The sequence below is a fragment of the Carlito syrichta genome, unplaced genomic scaffold, assembly GCF_000164805.1.
Source record: "Carlito syrichta isolate Samal-C Ts95f unplaced genomic scaffold, Tarsius_syrichta-2.0.1 Scaffold303749, whole genome shotgun sequence".
NCBI lineage: Eukaryota > Metazoa > Chordata > Mammalia > Primates > Tarsiidae > Carlito > Carlito syrichta.
Window position 1 is genome coordinate 316161 of NW_007247845.1, and position 17116 is coordinate 333276.

Sequence of the window (17116 nt, forward strand, 5' to 3'; positions counted from 1 at the left end):
CACACACACACACACACACACACACACACACACACACACACACACACACACACCCGGTCTCTCTGTTAGGGCTCCCTACTCAGATTCTCTCTTAAACCTGTGAAGGAATTGATCTGATATTCTATAATGACCTCATCTTAACCCTAACCCAAAAGCTAATAAATGAACTGGATTGCCCTGAATGAACACTGGAGAGGGGTAAGGCCAGATGATCAAATGGTCCCCTTCCTTCTCCCACCCCCAAGCACAGACACAAGCAGAAAACCTAGGGTGCAAGTATCAACATTCAACACTTACAGTAACCACTAAACCCAAGGAAGAAAACCCTGTGTGACAAATGCAAGGAGTTTATCTTATCCTTGTAACTCCACAGGTTTCCATTTTTTAAAACTGTTCTAGTTTTTTTATGGAGATCTGAGTCCTCTATTCACATCAATTCATTCCTTGCTAAATAGAAAAAGTATAATATTAACATACCAATACTAACAATTTCAACAGCTCACATTCATTGGCACTCAATATTAGCCAGGTATGCATCTAAATATGAAGGGGGACCCTCAAAAAATGGCATTTATTTATAAAAAATTATATATTTATTGTTTAAACTTCAGTCACCTTCAAAGTACTCTCCATTTGATGCAATATACCTATTGAGACATTTTGGAAAAAACTTTTTGAAACAGTTTTTGAACTCATCAATTTTGATGCCTTTTAGTGCTTCTACCATTTTTTATTTCACCTCTTCCACACTGGCAAAACGTTTCCCTTGGAGGACATTTTTCATCCAAGGAAACAAAAAAAAAGTTGCTCAGGGCAAGATCAGGTGAATAGGGAGGGTGGGGCACAGGGGTCATGCCATTTTGGATAAAAAACTGCTGAACACTCAGTGTAATGTGGGCAGATTGTGTAAATCGTCCATCAAGAAATGGGCAAATGCACTGAGATAATCTCCAAAAAAAAATTCACTGAAGTAGAACGCAATCTCCACTGCCAATGGGTTCCTAGAACACTTACCTAGTGGCGGAAACCTGTACAAGAGGCCTGTACAAAAAACAATTCCGGGTTTTTTTGGGTCCCCCTAGAACTTCACCTACAGCATCTACTTTATCACAAGCCCACAAGGAGGGCATTAGTATTACTTGTTTTATAGATGAATAAATATCCTGAGTTTCAAAGAATTTAAGTAATACCTCCATGGTTACACAACTATAAATGTCAAATTTGGGACTTGAACACAGGTCTGTTGACTTCAGGGCCTGGGTAGAGCTCATATTTAACTTGTCTATCTTTATTCCCAGCACTAAGTACAGTCCCCAGCACTGGTCAAAGCTTTAAGCTTAAAATCTGAGTGCCAACAATTGCTTAAGAGGCATTCTACCAGCACAGACCATGAAGAAAAACCCTGCCATGGCTTAAAAGTCCATTTGGACATTTGCTAGCTCTGTGACCTTAGGTATGTCTGTTCATCTCTGAGCCTCAGTTTTCTCATCTATAAAATAGGGAAAAATAAAAGTGCCTTCAATAGGGCTATTGTGAGGATTGAGTGAACTTAGTATCTTGAGAATGTGCAGTAAGACCTCATACAGGTCGACAATTCCTTATTTGTAAACCTAAAACCCAAAAGCTCTGAAATCAGAACTTGTTCTTAAACTGATTTTTACTAGTTTTCTATTACTGCTATAAGAAGTCCCCACAAATGCAGTGGCTTAAAACAACACAAATGTATTATCCTACAGTTCTATAAGTCAGAAGTCTAAAGTGGATCTCCCTGGACTAAAATCAAGGAGTCGACAGGTTGCATTCCTTTCTGGAGACTCTAGGGAGAATCTGTTTCCTCACCTTTTCTAGCAGAAATTCTGAATTTCTGCTCCCATTCCTTGGCTCTGTGGTTCCATCTGTCTTGAAAGCCAGCAACAGTAGCCTGGGTCCCTCTCACATGGCATCATTCCAACCTCTGCTTCCATTGTCACATTTCTTTCTCTGATTCCCTTGCCTCACTCTTTCACATTTAAGCATTCTTGAGACTACTTGGTGTGCACTTGGATATTCAGAATAATTCCTCTGCCTTTATGTCATTGATTAGCAGCCTTAGTTCCACCTGCTACCTTCAACTTGCATGCACGTGCACCTCACCCTCCATATTAGGTAACATATTTACGGGTTCCAGGAATTAGGATATAATTAGGAATTAGGAGGGCTATTATTTTGCCTGTCAAACTGGTGGCAAACTTATCTGACAGCAAAACCTGACTTGAATTGATATGACTATTTATAGTTTTCATTTTCTCCACTATATAAGAATATTCATAGATTTGATTATAGGATAAAGCCCTAGGTCCCAGGTGGAGTAGTAAGAAATATACAATATACTAACCAAATTACATTTCTAAACTCCCCAAAATTCTGAATTCTGAAACACATTTGGCTCCAAGAGCTTTGAATGAGAGACTATGAATGTATACTATATCATAGTTATATGTCATATATAACTAATATCCTCTTCTTCTCTAACAGGCAAGTGAAAACACTCTATGTTTGACACAGTTTGTAGGTCATGTACACAAAACCAGTATCCCTGTAAGCCTTTAAAGACTCTGCTGTAGTTTTGGCTGCATGTGTCCCTCCAAAACTCATATATTGGAACTTAAATCTCAAATGTGTCAGGATTAAGGGTGGCTTTTAAAAAATGATTAAGTCATGAAAATAAAGCCCTCATGAAAGGGCTGGAGTAAACTAGTTAGGACCTATTGCCCACTGCCCCTTTTGCCACATACGGACGCAGCAGCAGCAAGTCATTATGAAAACAGAGACTATGTCCTCACCAGACACCAAACCTATTGGCATCTTCACTTTGGACTTCCCAGTCTCTAGAACTCTAAAAAACAAATGTTGGTTGTTTATAAATTTCCTAGTCTGAGATAGTTTGTTACAGCAACATGAATGGATGAAGAAAGACCCCAAGTCATACCTTCCCCATGGCCAAACCTGATACCATTCCTTTCTCCCTGGGCAAGTTACTTAACCTCTATTGGTATCTATGTCCTCATCACCCAGGGTTGGGGGTGGGGGATGAGAGTGACCACAGAGTGGTCATAAGGATAAAATTAGGTGAAAGATGTATAGCCCTTGGCATGGGCCTGGCACATGGTACATACCTAACAATGAGATCACTACTATCAATTATTATGCCTCCCTACTTGGGTACTGCCTCCATGACTGACATCCATGGCTTTCCTTCTGAGATGTATCAAAAATGTGTGGGCTTCATCAAAAATGTGTGTGCTTACTGAAAGGAAAAAAAAGTCTCTAGAATCTTCAGTTAATTTTGCCTGAATTTTTACCCTGTTTGACAGCACAGCACTGATGATAATAAAACATTGATTCCTGGCTCTGAGCTGCTAAGGCTTTCACATCACTGGCAGTCTTGTCAATGATGCTGACCTGTGTATGAGTGGAGAGCCAGAAACAACTCACCAGTCTATAGACCATGATGAGCCTATACCTTGGGACACTACCCCTATGCTGCTTCTGTTTTCACCAGACATCTCCTAATTTAATTAAAACTAATTTAAACTTCTCCATTGTCACCAAGAGGAATGCTTTGTAGAAAGCTGGAGAATAAGCTATCAAGGCCAGATGTGTAGATTTGAGAATCAGAAGCACCATTCCTTTTTTCTTCTCTCCCTCCCTCATTTCTAACCTCCCTCCCCTCCCCTCCTTGTTCCTTCCTTCCTTTCTTCTTCCCTTCCTCCTTCTCTCTCTCCCTCCCTTTCATAGTCAATTCACAAAGATTAACTGAACACCTACCACATGCTGGAGAACTGGGGATGCCACCTCTAACAAGATTGGTCCTGCTGCTGGGCTCAGTGGCTCGGCCTGTAATCCCGCACCTTTGGGAGGCTGAGGTGAGTGGATTGCCTGAGCCTGAGGGTTCGAGACCCGCCTGGGCAACGAGACCTCATCTCTACAATAAATCAAAAAATCAGCTGGGCGTGGTAGCGCGCGCCTGTAATTCCAGCTACTTGGAAAGCTGAGGTGGAAGGATCACCGGAGTCCAGCAGGTCGAGCCTGTGGTAGCTGGGAGCGGCCGCTGCACTCCAGTCTGGGCAACAGAGTGAGACTTCAACTCAAAAAAACAACAACAACAACAACAAAAACCCTAGCAGCTGGGCTCGGTGGCTCAGCCTGTAATCCCACGCCTTCGGGAGGCTGAAATGAGTGGATTGCCTGAGCCTGCGGGTCGGAGACTCGCCTGGGCAACTTGGCGAGACCTCATCTCTACAATAAATCAAAAAATAAGCCGGGCCTGGTAGCGCACGCCTGTAGTTCCAGCTACTTGGAAGGCTGAGGCGGAAAGATCACCGGAGCCCAGCAGGTCAAGGCTGCAGTGGCCGGAAGTGGCCACTGCACTCCAGTCTGGGTGACAGAGTGAGACTCCAACTCAAAAAAAAAAAAAAAAAGATTGGTCCTGCTATGTAGAATGTACAGATGATCCCACAAATCACAAGTTTATTACAGTTAATTTCCCAAACCATTAATTACAAATTGAGGTGAATGCTAGGAAGAAAATGTACAAGGTGTTATAAAACCGTTTAAGATAGTCAGGGGATTCCAGGAATGCTTCCATGAGACAGTAACATCTAATCAAGGACCTACCTGAAGAGTGATAAAAAATTACCCAGCCAAAGAGGTAGAAGAGTGCTCTGGGAGAGAAACTGAGAGACTTGTGAGGACCCTGGACATCAAAATGTCAAGGAACTGAAAGAAGACCAGAATTATCAAAATATGAGGGAGGCAGACAGATGGTTGGTTAATTGAAGGCAAGAAGAAGGAAGAAAGGGGCTGGGAGGAGAAAGGAAAGGAGGGAGAGAAAATTGAATTGAATCAAGTCAAATCTAGGGCAGAAGCTGACAAGCTTCAACAGGATCAAATTTGACCCCAGTCTGTTTCTGTATAGACCCCAGCTAAGAATGATCTTTGCATTTTATTTTATTTATTTATTTATTTTTCTTTTTTGAATTGGAGACTCACTCTGTTGCCCAGACTGGAGTGCAGTGGCCGCTCCCGGCCACCGCAACCTTGACCTGCTGGGCTCCGGCGATCCTTCCGCCTCAGCCTTCCAAGTAGCTGGAACTACAGGCGCGCACTACCATGCCCAGCTAATTTTTTGATTTACTGTAGAGATGAGGTCTCGCTGCCCAGGCGGGTCTCGAACCTGCGGGCTCAGGCAATCCACTCACCTCAGCCTCCCGAAGGCGCGTGATTACAGGCTGAGCCACCAAGCCTGGCTGCATTTTAAATAGTTGAAAAATTAAAAAGAAGAGTATTATATTACGACATGTTAAAATTATTAAAAATTAAATATTCAGTATTCATAAATAAAGTTTGAATAGAACACAACCACACTCAACATTTACCTATTACCTGTGTCTATTTTCATGCTACAATGGCAGACTTGAGGAGCTGCAATAGAGACTATGTGGCCCACAAGGCTAAAATATTTGTTATCTAGACCTTTCGAGAGAAAAAAAAAAACCGTTTGCTAGCCCCTGATTTAGTAAGATAAGCAGAGACAAGATTATATGATCTCTTAGTTTACATTAAAGATTTAGAATCTTATCCCAAGAGCAGCAGAACCTCTTAAAGAGCTCTTAAAAAGCAGAAGAACAGCATGATCCAGTAGTGCCCAAACTTATCTGCATGTTAGACTAGGGAGCTTCAAAATATAAAAAAACATAAGTCTCACCTTGAGAGATTATGAATTAATTGGTCTTGGGTATGGCCAGGGCTTTCGAATTTGAAGGAAATTCCTAGATTGTCCTAATATGCAGATACGTTTGGGAATCATGGATCTCATCACGTATGCATGTTTTAAAGATCACCTCAACTTAGGGATTTCTCCCTCTGGCTGCCCACTAGAATCATCTGGGGGATATTTTCAAACATACTGATGCCCAGGTCCACATTGGCATCAGTTAAATAAGAATCTTGAGGGAGGGAGGATAAATAAAAAAGAATCTCTAGAAGAGATCCCCAAGCACCAGTATTTTTTTAAGTTGCCTAGGTGATTCTAATATGCAGCCTGCACTAACAGGGGCCAAGGATAGAGACAGGGAGATCCTGGGAGGCTTACTCGGAGTGGTCCAATTTAAAGATGATAGGGGCATGGGTTGAGCTGGGGGAGGAGGGAATGTGGAGGGACAATCAGCAGGATTGGTGATCAGTTGATAAGAGTAGGGGTTTGGGGTGGAAAGTTTCAAAAACAACACTCAAACATCTTGCAAAGCAACTGCATGCAGACTGATGCCATTTATTGGGAAGGGAACCTTGGAAGAGAAACAAATTTGCAAGGTAGGATCATTATTTCTGTTCTGATATTGTGTTGAAAAGAAGGGAGCCTTGAGGAAGTTGGCTTAAAGTTATAGGGGACTGAGATCAAATGATAAAGAGCCTTGAATGTCATCCTAACAATATGCTCTCCTACAGCAAGCAATGGCTACAGTGATAGAGTGGAACACATATGACCTGTTGATTTAGACACTGTTTCTGCCACATAAAATGTGTGAGTTTCCTCAGCTTCCTCACCTACAGAGATTAAATGTGTTCATATGTGTGTTGTTCACCTTTGGCCAGCAGAGACATCCAATGGCAGACACTCAGTAAACACTCTCTTACAAGGATGTTGTGAAGGTTCAGTGAGATCCCATAAAATGTCTAGAAACTTAAGTAGCACAAAAGGCACACACAAAATGGCAGTGTTATCCCTGAAGGGTTTCTAAAGAAGAATAACAAAGTGATACTGTCACACTGAAGTTTCAGAAAGCCTATGTGTACATCTGTGGGAAGGATAAGCAAGTGAGGAAAGAAACAGATAAAGGTTGAGTATACCTTATCTGAATTCTTGGCACCAGAAAGGTTTCAAATTGCATATTGTTTTTGAATTTTGACGTATTTGCATATAAAATCAGATATCTTGAGCTAGAACTCAAGTCTAAACACAAAATTAATTTATGTTTCACATATACCTTATACACATAGGCTGGAAGTAATTTTACACAATATTTTTAATAATTTTATGTACCTATGACAAGGTCAGTTGTGGAATTTTCCATGGGTGGGTCATGTCAGCATTCAGAAAGTTTCAAACTTTGGTATATTTGGAGTTCCAAACTTTCAGATTAGGGATACTAACCCGTAGTTAGGTTTAGCAGTTGGGATTGAGATCAGCTGCATATGAGAACACAGTTACATCAGTTAGTAGGAAGTCGGGATTCCAACAATCCTGTGTTGACAGTACTCTAGGATCCAGGTGACCCTTCCAGCATAGTGTTCCGCCTTCCCAAGTATGGCCTTTATTGTCAATCTGGACCAAGACAGTCAGAGGTCTAGCCATCATATTAATATATCAGGCAACAAGATGAAGGAAAAGACAAAAAACAAGAAGAGAGCATGCACCAATTATCTTGAAGGCAGTTTCCAGGAAGCAAAACATACTTCTACTAATACTTCTTGAGTCAAAATTTAGTAACATGACCATACTTAGCTGCAAGGGAGGCTGGGAAATGTAGTCTTTATTCTGGGCAGCAGAATCCCCAGGTCAAAGCAGGAATTCTCATAACTAAGAAGAAAGGGGAACAGAGAGGTTGGGGTAGGCAACCAACAGTATCTGTCACCAGGAGTGAAGGCTTATTGTCTCACACTTTTCCTATTCCATTCCCTCAATCTCAATGCCTTTCTGCTGCCTCTCTATGAGTTCACTCACAGCCTGATTCACTGCCTTCATGCTCTTGGCATATGCTGTTGCCTTGCCTTGAATGCTCTCTGGACTTTTCATCACCAGTCTAATTGGGCACTTCTTTTAAGACCTAAATCAGGATTTATCTTCTTCATCATTGCCAGTGTCTCCACTTTTATTATTTTCCTTAAATATGTACTCACATATACATAAATACATGGTACTTGAATAGGCTTTGAACACAGGTTCCATGCATACAAACTCTATGTCATTGCAAGTCACTTCCACCCCCTGAGCCTTAAGTTTTCCCTACATCAAGTGGAAATAATCATGACTATCTCACAATGTGGTAGGGGGAATCAAAGAAGATTTCTGTATTTGGAAGTGGTCCATAAACAATAAAGCATTAAACATCTATTAGCTGTTATCATTTCTGCCGTTACTTCCTGTTAAACAGGGCTACTTCCTGTTAATCAACACAAGATGAAATAAAGTTGATGGGAAGTGTTACACTCACAAAAGAACAAGACAGAATACTTGTTTCACCTCCTCCCTCTCACCTTCCTACAGCAAAGCTAGAAGAGGATTCCATCAACTCTTAAAATGCATCTAAAAGCTGAAAATTAATTGTAGAGATGAGCAGGAATGACTTCCTTCGAAAAGATAGGCGATCTGGAGAAGCCAGAATGCACCCTGCCCTGCTGATTACAGCAGAATCAAAGCCAAGAGCAGAACTCAGATCATCAGAGGGAATGAGTCATAGTACCTGGCGAGGAAGCAAGGCTTCAGCCAGACACCAGTCAGAACTAAATATTACGGCTCTTACAAATAAGGCAGATGAGTTCCTGTAACTATGACCAACCCAAAGATGGTCCCTGCCCTCCTACAAGAAGCTAAAAATGAATTGTTGCTGATAGCATTAAAGCAATATCAGCTCAAATTAATCATACATCTGCCATTAACCCAAATATAGCTCACAAGATGTCATCAAATAAATATTTTTGTCCTTTTTATTATAAAACAAAATGCATATGCAAGAAAGTGCCTAAAATATATATGGACACTTTAACAATAATTTTAAAAGTAAACTCTCAGGTAATTACCACTCCAGTCAAGAAATGCAGCATTACACCAACTCAGAAGTAAGTTTCTCTGATCAGTTTCTTCCTTCCCACCTAAAAGTAATCACTATCCTTGTTCTCGTGATATACATTTCCTTCCTTTTCTTGATAATATTACCACGTATGTATGTCCCTAAACAATGTTTTTGTCTATTTCAAATTTTTACATAAATGGAATCACATAAATGGACTCTTTTGTACTTTACTTCTTCTGCTTAGTATTATGTTTGTGACCCCAAAGTATTACATATTGGTTAAATAATATTTCATCTGAAATTCTATTTAAAATAATAGGGTGGGGAAGGAGTTGCAAAGTATATGTTGAATAAAGTGTCTACAAATTGGCTGCTGTTGAAGCTGAATGATGGATACATCGGGCTCATTATAGTATACTTTTGATTTTTAAATATGTTTCAAAATTTTTATAACAAAAAATTGTTTAAATTACTTCATGAGAGTCGTTTAGTTAGAATTTGTTCCATTTCATTGCTATATTGCAATAGTTCTCTAAGATCTCAAAATCAGAAGCCTCAGAACCACCTGGGAATTTGTTTGAAATGTAAATTCTTGGCCCCACCCTAGACTTATAGAATCAGAAATTCTTGGGGTGGGGATTTCTGATTAGGTAACTCTAGGTTGGGACACAGCAATCTGTGTTTTAAGAAGCTCTCCAGCTGGACGCAGTGGCTCACACCTATAATCCCAGCACTTTGGGGGGCCAAGGTGAGAGGATTGCCTAAGTACACGAGTTCTAGACCAGCCTGGGCAACTTCATGAGAGCTCATCTCTACAATAAATAAAAAAATTAGCCAGGCATGGTGGTGCATGCCGGTAGTTCCAGTTACTTGGAAGGTTGAGGTGGAAGGATCACCTGAGCCCTGCAGGTCAAAGCTGCGGTGGCCATGAGCATGCCACTGCACTCCAGCCTGGGCAACAAAGTGAGACTCCAACTCAAAAAAACAAAAACAAAAAAGAAGCTCTCCAGGTATTTCTGATGCTCACTCAAGGTTGATAAGAATTCAGAATAGTATTCTATTGTGTAAATAAGCCACGGTTTATTTATTCACTCTACTATGAACACACATATGTGTTATTTCAAGTTTGTGGTTTTCGAGTGTGTGGATATTATAAATATTCTTATAGAAGACTTTTGATGGACAAGAGTCTCTCTGATATATACCTAGCAATAAAATAAGAGGGTCCTAGGGTGTATACATCTTTAGGATTACATGATAATTCCAAACAATCTTCAAAGTGGTTCATTGATGTTATAATCCCACTGATTTCACAATTAGACTAGTTGGTGAGTTTTCATGGAGTGAGCCCTATGCAGGAAAGAATTTAATATGACAGAGAAATGGAAAGAGGTCAGTATGATTGGAATGTGAAGAACAAGACATAATATGGTACAGGAAGTTAAGGTGTGAGGCAGGAACAAACCAAGTACCTTGTAGATGTGCTAAAGAGTTTGAATTTTATTTCAGGTGAAATCAAATGCCAATGAAGGGTTTTAAGCAGAAAATGTACATGATCATATTTCTATATTAGTATATATTTACAATATTTCAGGCGCATATCCACTTCTATCTATGATGGGGTTACCTGATGCTTCAGACCAATGCTTCAGCTGAAAACAACTAAAAAGCCTGGATAAAGCAAAAATTCATCCCCCTGCCATGCATACACACCTGCTTGAAGTCAGCATAGAGATGTTGAGACAACCAGGACTTCAGGGGACAAAATTTTGGAGAATCAAAATTCTACAGTCACTGTTTCCCTTGGGGCATGTGCCAAAACTGAGTGGGGGTAAGAGGTTGGGTGAGAGTTCAGGGGAAAAGACTCAGCACAGAGTTGTTATCAGGAGGCAAAAACCAAGAGCTAGGCAGCAAAGCAAGTCCTTGTCTCTACAAAAGAAAATTTAAAAATTTAGCCAGGCATGGTGACACACGCCTAAAGTCCCAGCTACCCAGAAAAACTTTTGGGAGCCTCCTGGGGCTAGAAAGACAAAATTTAGACACTTGAAAAGCCAGTCAGGTGAGGAGGAAAGAACAGAAAACTAAGCCCAGCACTTGTCTGTTATTCCCTCAAGACATTTGCTGAATTCTGAAACTGTATAGGGCAGGAGGCTAAGAAGCCATGAAGAAAGCACCCAAAACATCTTCAGTAGAAGTTTTCACAGTCTTATAGTTCTGAGGAGAAAAAAAAACTAGAGCTCTGAACTATTCAGGGGGAGAAGTCAGAAGAAGAAACCAGGCTCTTAGCTGAAATCTCAAGAAGGCTACACCCTAGAGAGAGGCATCTGCCAGCAGCAGAGCTTTATCAAAACTAAAATATAGCCTATATTCAGCTAAGTCCTTAATTGAATTAAAATAATCAGTCCTCCAATATGCCTGTCTAGCAGCTATTTTTTTCTGGAGGAAAATAACATCATCCACCACATCTACAAGTTTTTATACAAAATGATGAGTATACAATCAAAATTTGCCAGCATGTCAAGACATAGACCAAATTCCAGAGGGGAAAAAAAAGATCACACAAAAAATACCACAGGTGACTCAGATATTGTAGTTATGAGACAAAGAGTCTATGATTAATATACTCAAAAATATAACAACATGGAGAAATTAGATGGAAGGTAGAGATTCTTACCAGAGAATTATACTCAATAAACAAACAATAAATAAACAATAGAATTTCTGCAACTGTTAAATGCTATTACTGAAATTTATAAGTCAACAGATAAGGTTGAAAAACAAATTAGACATAGAAGAAGAAACAATTAAAACACTGGAAGACAGGTCAAACATTTTTCAAAGTTGAAAAATAGAGAAAAAAATAAAATGGAAAATATAGGAAACACTGTAAGAGGTGTGTTGTGTCATAAAACATACTACAATAAGCATATTCAAAGACATAGAAGAAGAAAGAATGGAACAGCAATAGCATTTAAAGAGATAACAGCAAACTGATTAAAGATATCAATATACAAATACAAAGTTATTAGGAATCCCAAAAAGGGCTAGCAGTAAATAAACAGCAAAAAATAATCAATAAAGCCGGACATAGAGACATTGCAGAAAAGATAATAAAAACTAAAGATAAAGACAAAACCCTAAAAGATGCCAAAGGAAAAAAGACACATTGCCCTCAATAGAACAATGATAGCATTGGCTGATGGCTGATTTTTCAACAGAAACAATGCAAGTCTGAAGACAATAGAACAATGTTTTAAAGTGATGGGGGGAAAAAACTCTGGAAAATATAGAATTCCATACTCAGTGAAAATATCATTCACAAGTGAAGGCAAGTCTGGGTACAGTGGTTCACACCTGTAATCTCAGCACTTTGGGCAGCTGAAGCAGGAGGATAGCTTGAGCCTTGGAGCTTAGGCAACATAGAAAGACCTTGTCTCTACAAAAATATTTTTAAAATTAGCAGCCATGGTGGTACACGTCTATAGTCCCAGCTACTCAGGAGGCTGAAGTGGAAGGATTGCCTGAGCCCAGGAGTTTGAGGCTGTAGTAAATCATGATCATGCCACTATACTCCAACCTAAGCAAAAGAGTGAGACCCTGAGTCAAAAAAGAAAGAAAAAAAGTATGACATTTTCAGACAAGTAATTGCTGAGAGGATATGTCACCAACAAATCCTCACTAAAATAATAATAATAATAATAATAATGACAGAAATCTAATTGGGCAGAATAAAATGATCTCAGATGAAAGCACAGTAACGCAGGAAAAAATAAAGAGCAATGGAAAAGGTAAAAATATGGGCAAATAAGAAGGAATACTGGTGGATTAAAATAACAAAAAAATAATATTTAATTGGTTTTAAAATCTGTAGATTTAAAATGCATGACAATAACAATACAAAAGGTGTGAGGGGATAGATAGAATTAAAATGTTCCAAAGTCTCTTATTACCTAGGATTGAATTTTCCCAAAAGAAAATAAAGCCTATCCACAAAATGACTTATACACAAATAAATGTTCAGAGCAGCACTATTAAAAGTAGCCAGACAGTAGTGGGAATCTGCCTGGGGAAAGGGGGCACATCTCATCCACAAAGGTACCTGCATAATGAACATTTATATACCTAACCCAGAATTGTACCCCACATCTTTAAAATAAATTCTTTTTTAAATAGCCAACAACTGGAAACCAATCCAATGTCCAATCTACAGGTAAATACTAGATAAGTTATGGCATATTCATATAATGAAATGCAACTCAACAATAAAAATGAATGAATCACCGATAGACTAAAAACTACAGACGAATTTCTCAGACATAATGTTGAGCAAAAGAAACTAGATTCAAAAGAGCCTATACTATGTAATTCCATGTATATGAAGTTCTAACCAAGTGAAAGTACTGTATAATGCTAAAAGAACAATGGTTATCTTTGGTGGTATCACAACTGAACAGGTGGGGACCTCTGAAAGGTTGCCAATGTTCTATTTCTCGATATGGTTGATTAGATAGATGTGTTCACTTCATGAAAATTCATCTAGCTCCACATTTAGGATTCTGTGCTTTCTATATGTATTTCAAAAAAGTTTAAGAAAACATTTCAGACATACAAAAAGTTATACAAAGAATAATAAATCTCTATCCATCACCAAGATTAAGAAACAACACATGGCCAATATAGTTGATATGTTTACTATTCCCCAACTCCGCCCACTGCTCCATAGATAAACACTTTCCTGAATTTGGTGTCTTCCATTCCTCTGTACTTTTCATTCTTATATAAGCGTCCCTAAACAATATATAGAACTTTTTTTCATGTTCTTAAACTATATGTAAAAGGTAATTTGATTTCTATTTTTAAAAGACCATTCTAAAAGAGGTACAAGAAAACTCTTGGATGACAAAATATTTTCTATTTGATTGAAATATTGGTTTACACGGGTATATACATTTGTCAAAACTCAACAAATTGGACACAAGATCTGTGCATTTAACTATATGCAAATTTTATCTCACATAACAATTTTCTTAAAACAGATCCTTCTAGTTGTTTCATAGGGAATGGTTGGGAGTGGACATAAGTAGAACCAGGAAGGTCAGTTAGAATATTAGAGTAGACCTGGTGAGCCTCAAACTTATCTGGCTGAAAGATAAGGAAGAAAAGACAGGTTGGTTGTAGACACAGTTATTTGAGTAGCTTAACTGTTAACTGGAACTTAACTGATAACTATCCACAGCAGCTTAATCATTAAGTTAACTGGGGGAAGAAGTAAGGCCAAAGAAGGGGATTTTAAAGATAGATCGAGCCATCTTTGCTAGAACACAATGTCATCTTGCTTTTTAGCTGGAAGAAAATAAAAAGCAGGGCATAGATGCAAAGAAGATTGTTTGGTGGTAGAAAGAGAAGGGAGTTCCCATCCAAGGGCTGCTACTTTTTTAATGAATATGAGTCATTACCTGAAAAGGGTGGGGGTGGGATTTTTGAAGTCTGTGAAGAAGAACAGTATGACATTGCACAGGAAAAGCCTGGAAAAGCATCCCAGTATGATGGGGCATGATTAAGAAAAATGAAAGGTTTCATTTTAGACAGGTTAAATGTTCAACAGACATCCAAACCCTTGAAATACAATATGAGCAATAATATTGTTATCTTTAATTATGCTGCTCAAAACCCAGTATAACCTATATTAGGTACTCAAGCGGGAACACAGAGTAATTTTTTCATATTTTCATAGCACATTTTATATCATCTGTCATATTCTACAATGAAACCGAAGAAAACATTCTTTTCAGAAATCCTGCATTTTCCTTTTTCTCATTTTTAGTTCTCTGCGTTCTTGGAAGAAAAGTAATCTGGGTCTTCCAATTTTATCACTTCTTTATTTATATTGAAAGAAATTATACGTTGATCTTCTAAAATAATGTGTAAGGAGAATTCGCCAATGGTGCAATTCTCATAGGTAAAAAGCAACAGAATCTATATGCCTCTATCACCACAATTTGTGGCAATGATAAGGGCGTAGTTAATGAAAATATCAGAACCTCTTGCCAAGGAGGATAAACTTCTTCTCTGTATTTGGGACATGCCTGCCCGTGCTAAGTCACACGCACCCTGTGTGAAGAATGTCTTTAGCTCAAGTACAGGAATCTCACAAGGTGATCGCAGCCAAACCTGAATGTGCTTAGAAGAACAGAAGCACTAGCTGTCATAAGAGATAAATTAATGCAAGCTACCATTTATTTATCATTATCAATTAAGAAATTAAAATGGTTATAAATGCAGTACTTGCAGCACAAATTATTATTTGTTTTATTACACTAAGTTCCATTTAAAAGGACTCCATTCATGCAAGATGCTCTGTTTTGGTTGACTGAGAAGTCGGATTTCTGTGCTTATAATTCATGTATCTACTTACTATGTATATCAAGTGCACTCTCCTAATTCCTGTTGCCACTGCCAGACTGTAAATGCATATGTTTTGTCATTCTTAACTACAGTAATTCAGAACTTCAGCTGCCAAGTTTGGTGCTAATATTCTCACATATGCAGTTCATGCCCTGCTCTTAAAATAATTCCTTGTTTGATGTCAGAAGCTCCTACCGTGATATATAAAATGGCAGAATTGATTAAAAAATAATAATAATCTAAATCATTAGGTGAATAGAACTACGGTGTATTTTTTTCTTGATAATATTCCCTTTCCTATCATGCCTTTTATTTAGTAATTATAAGCCCTGCTCAAGAAGCAAAATAGCAGAACATTTTAAATATCAACAAACCACAAATAGCAGTGTTTTCAAGGACAAAAAAAAAGGAAATTTCGGTTTCATGCTAGACCATCCTTTGAGGCACTGTCATTTAAATGTGGAGCCATCAATTATTTATCCTATGCCTAAATGTTAGATTCACACATTTAAAGGTTCTGTGGAGCCACGAAAAAAAATAAGCAGCTGTTTCTCTGTGTCATTAAACACAACAGGATACTAGCCCTGCACTGGATTTAAAACACTAGCAGAATTCTGAGTGAATATTAAGATTTCCTACTTCAGTTTCAAGTGAAACAAGAGCTGTTCTATGGCCAAAGAACATTGAGACCATACTTCAAGTTGTCAACTGCATAATATTTCTAGGGTCAAAAGACAAGCTCCATTTCAAAATCCTGTCATCTTTGAGTCTGAAGAAACGCTGGGGGTCTCCTAGTCCCATCTGACACCCAAGGCAGGAATTTTTTACCCAGCATCCCTGACAGATGGCCAGCCTCTGTTTCAATTACTCCAGTGGGAGAGTTCTCCAGAGAAGGTTCCCAAGGGATATGAGGAAAAGCTAGAACCAACCACTCAGACCAGGAGTGAGGCTCCAGTCAGTAAGCTTGCAGGATACAGACAGCTTTGCCAAACACCAAAACCAGACTTCCACAAACAAGAATACAATTCGGAATTAGCAATCATAAGGGTGCAATGTCTGACACATGCAGATCCCCCAATTCTGAAACCCCGCAAGGTCCTTTTCATTGGCCTAGGGAGTAGTAGCTCGCACAACTGGAGAAGCGAGGCAGCTACTCTCTGACTGATTTCCTTAAAGTAAGAAGTGACTCCTTAAGGCTCGCAGCAAGGGTCTGTCAAGGCAGAGAGCATCAGATCCCTTCCTTTCGAAAACCAAGCCGAGGGACGACACCCTGGTAGAATGGCTAAGGCTTAAAATACTCTTAACTTTGGTCTGAAAATCGTTCCTACAGTCAACCAGCAGATCTCGGGCTTTTCTTTTAAAGCTGTATATAGACTCTGCTGCGACTGAAGTTGGGTGGGTGGGGGTTGTTCCAAGCGCAGCCCTTCATCCCGCCTTGAAGTCTGGCTTGATCCTCCCAGGAAGGGCGAGCGCGCGGGGCCGGGCCGCCGGCGCGTCCCCGGCCGGACCCCGGGACGACGGGGCGGCCCCGGCCGGCCCTTACCTGTCGATGCTGATCACGCACAGGGTCATGATCGAGGCCGTGCAGCACATGACGTCCATGGCGATGAAGACGTTGCAGAAGAAGTGGCCAAAGATCCACTTGCCCCCGATGAGGTCGGTGACGCTGACGAAGGGCATGACCGCCACGGCCACCGAGAGGTCGGCCAGCGCCAGCGACACGATCAGGTAGTTGGAGGGCTGGCGGAGCTTCTTGACGAAGCACACGGAGATGACCACCAGGCAGTTGCCCGCGACCGTCAGCAGCGTGATCAGCGTCAGGATGGAGCCGATCACAACTTTCTCGGCTCTGCCGTAGTTGATCTGCTCGCCACAGCCGG

The 17116-nt window shown here is 39.8% G+C and overlaps 1 protein-coding gene across 1 annotated transcript in view; it reads right to left on the reverse strand.

Moving 5' to 3' along the window:
* The window catches only part of HTR7 (5-hydroxytryptamine receptor 7), a 91897-nt gene extending 74787 nt beyond the window's left edge, over positions 1-17110 (reverse strand). The window contains exon 1 of the mRNA XM_008059169.1: positions 16780-17110. Within this exon, the coding sequence (XP_008057360.1) occupies positions 16780-16916 (137 nt within the window). The 5' untranslated portion in view covers positions 16917-17110. The remainder of the gene's footprint in view (positions 1-16779) is intronic.
* Between the last annotated feature and the right edge of the window lie 6 nt (positions 17111-17116).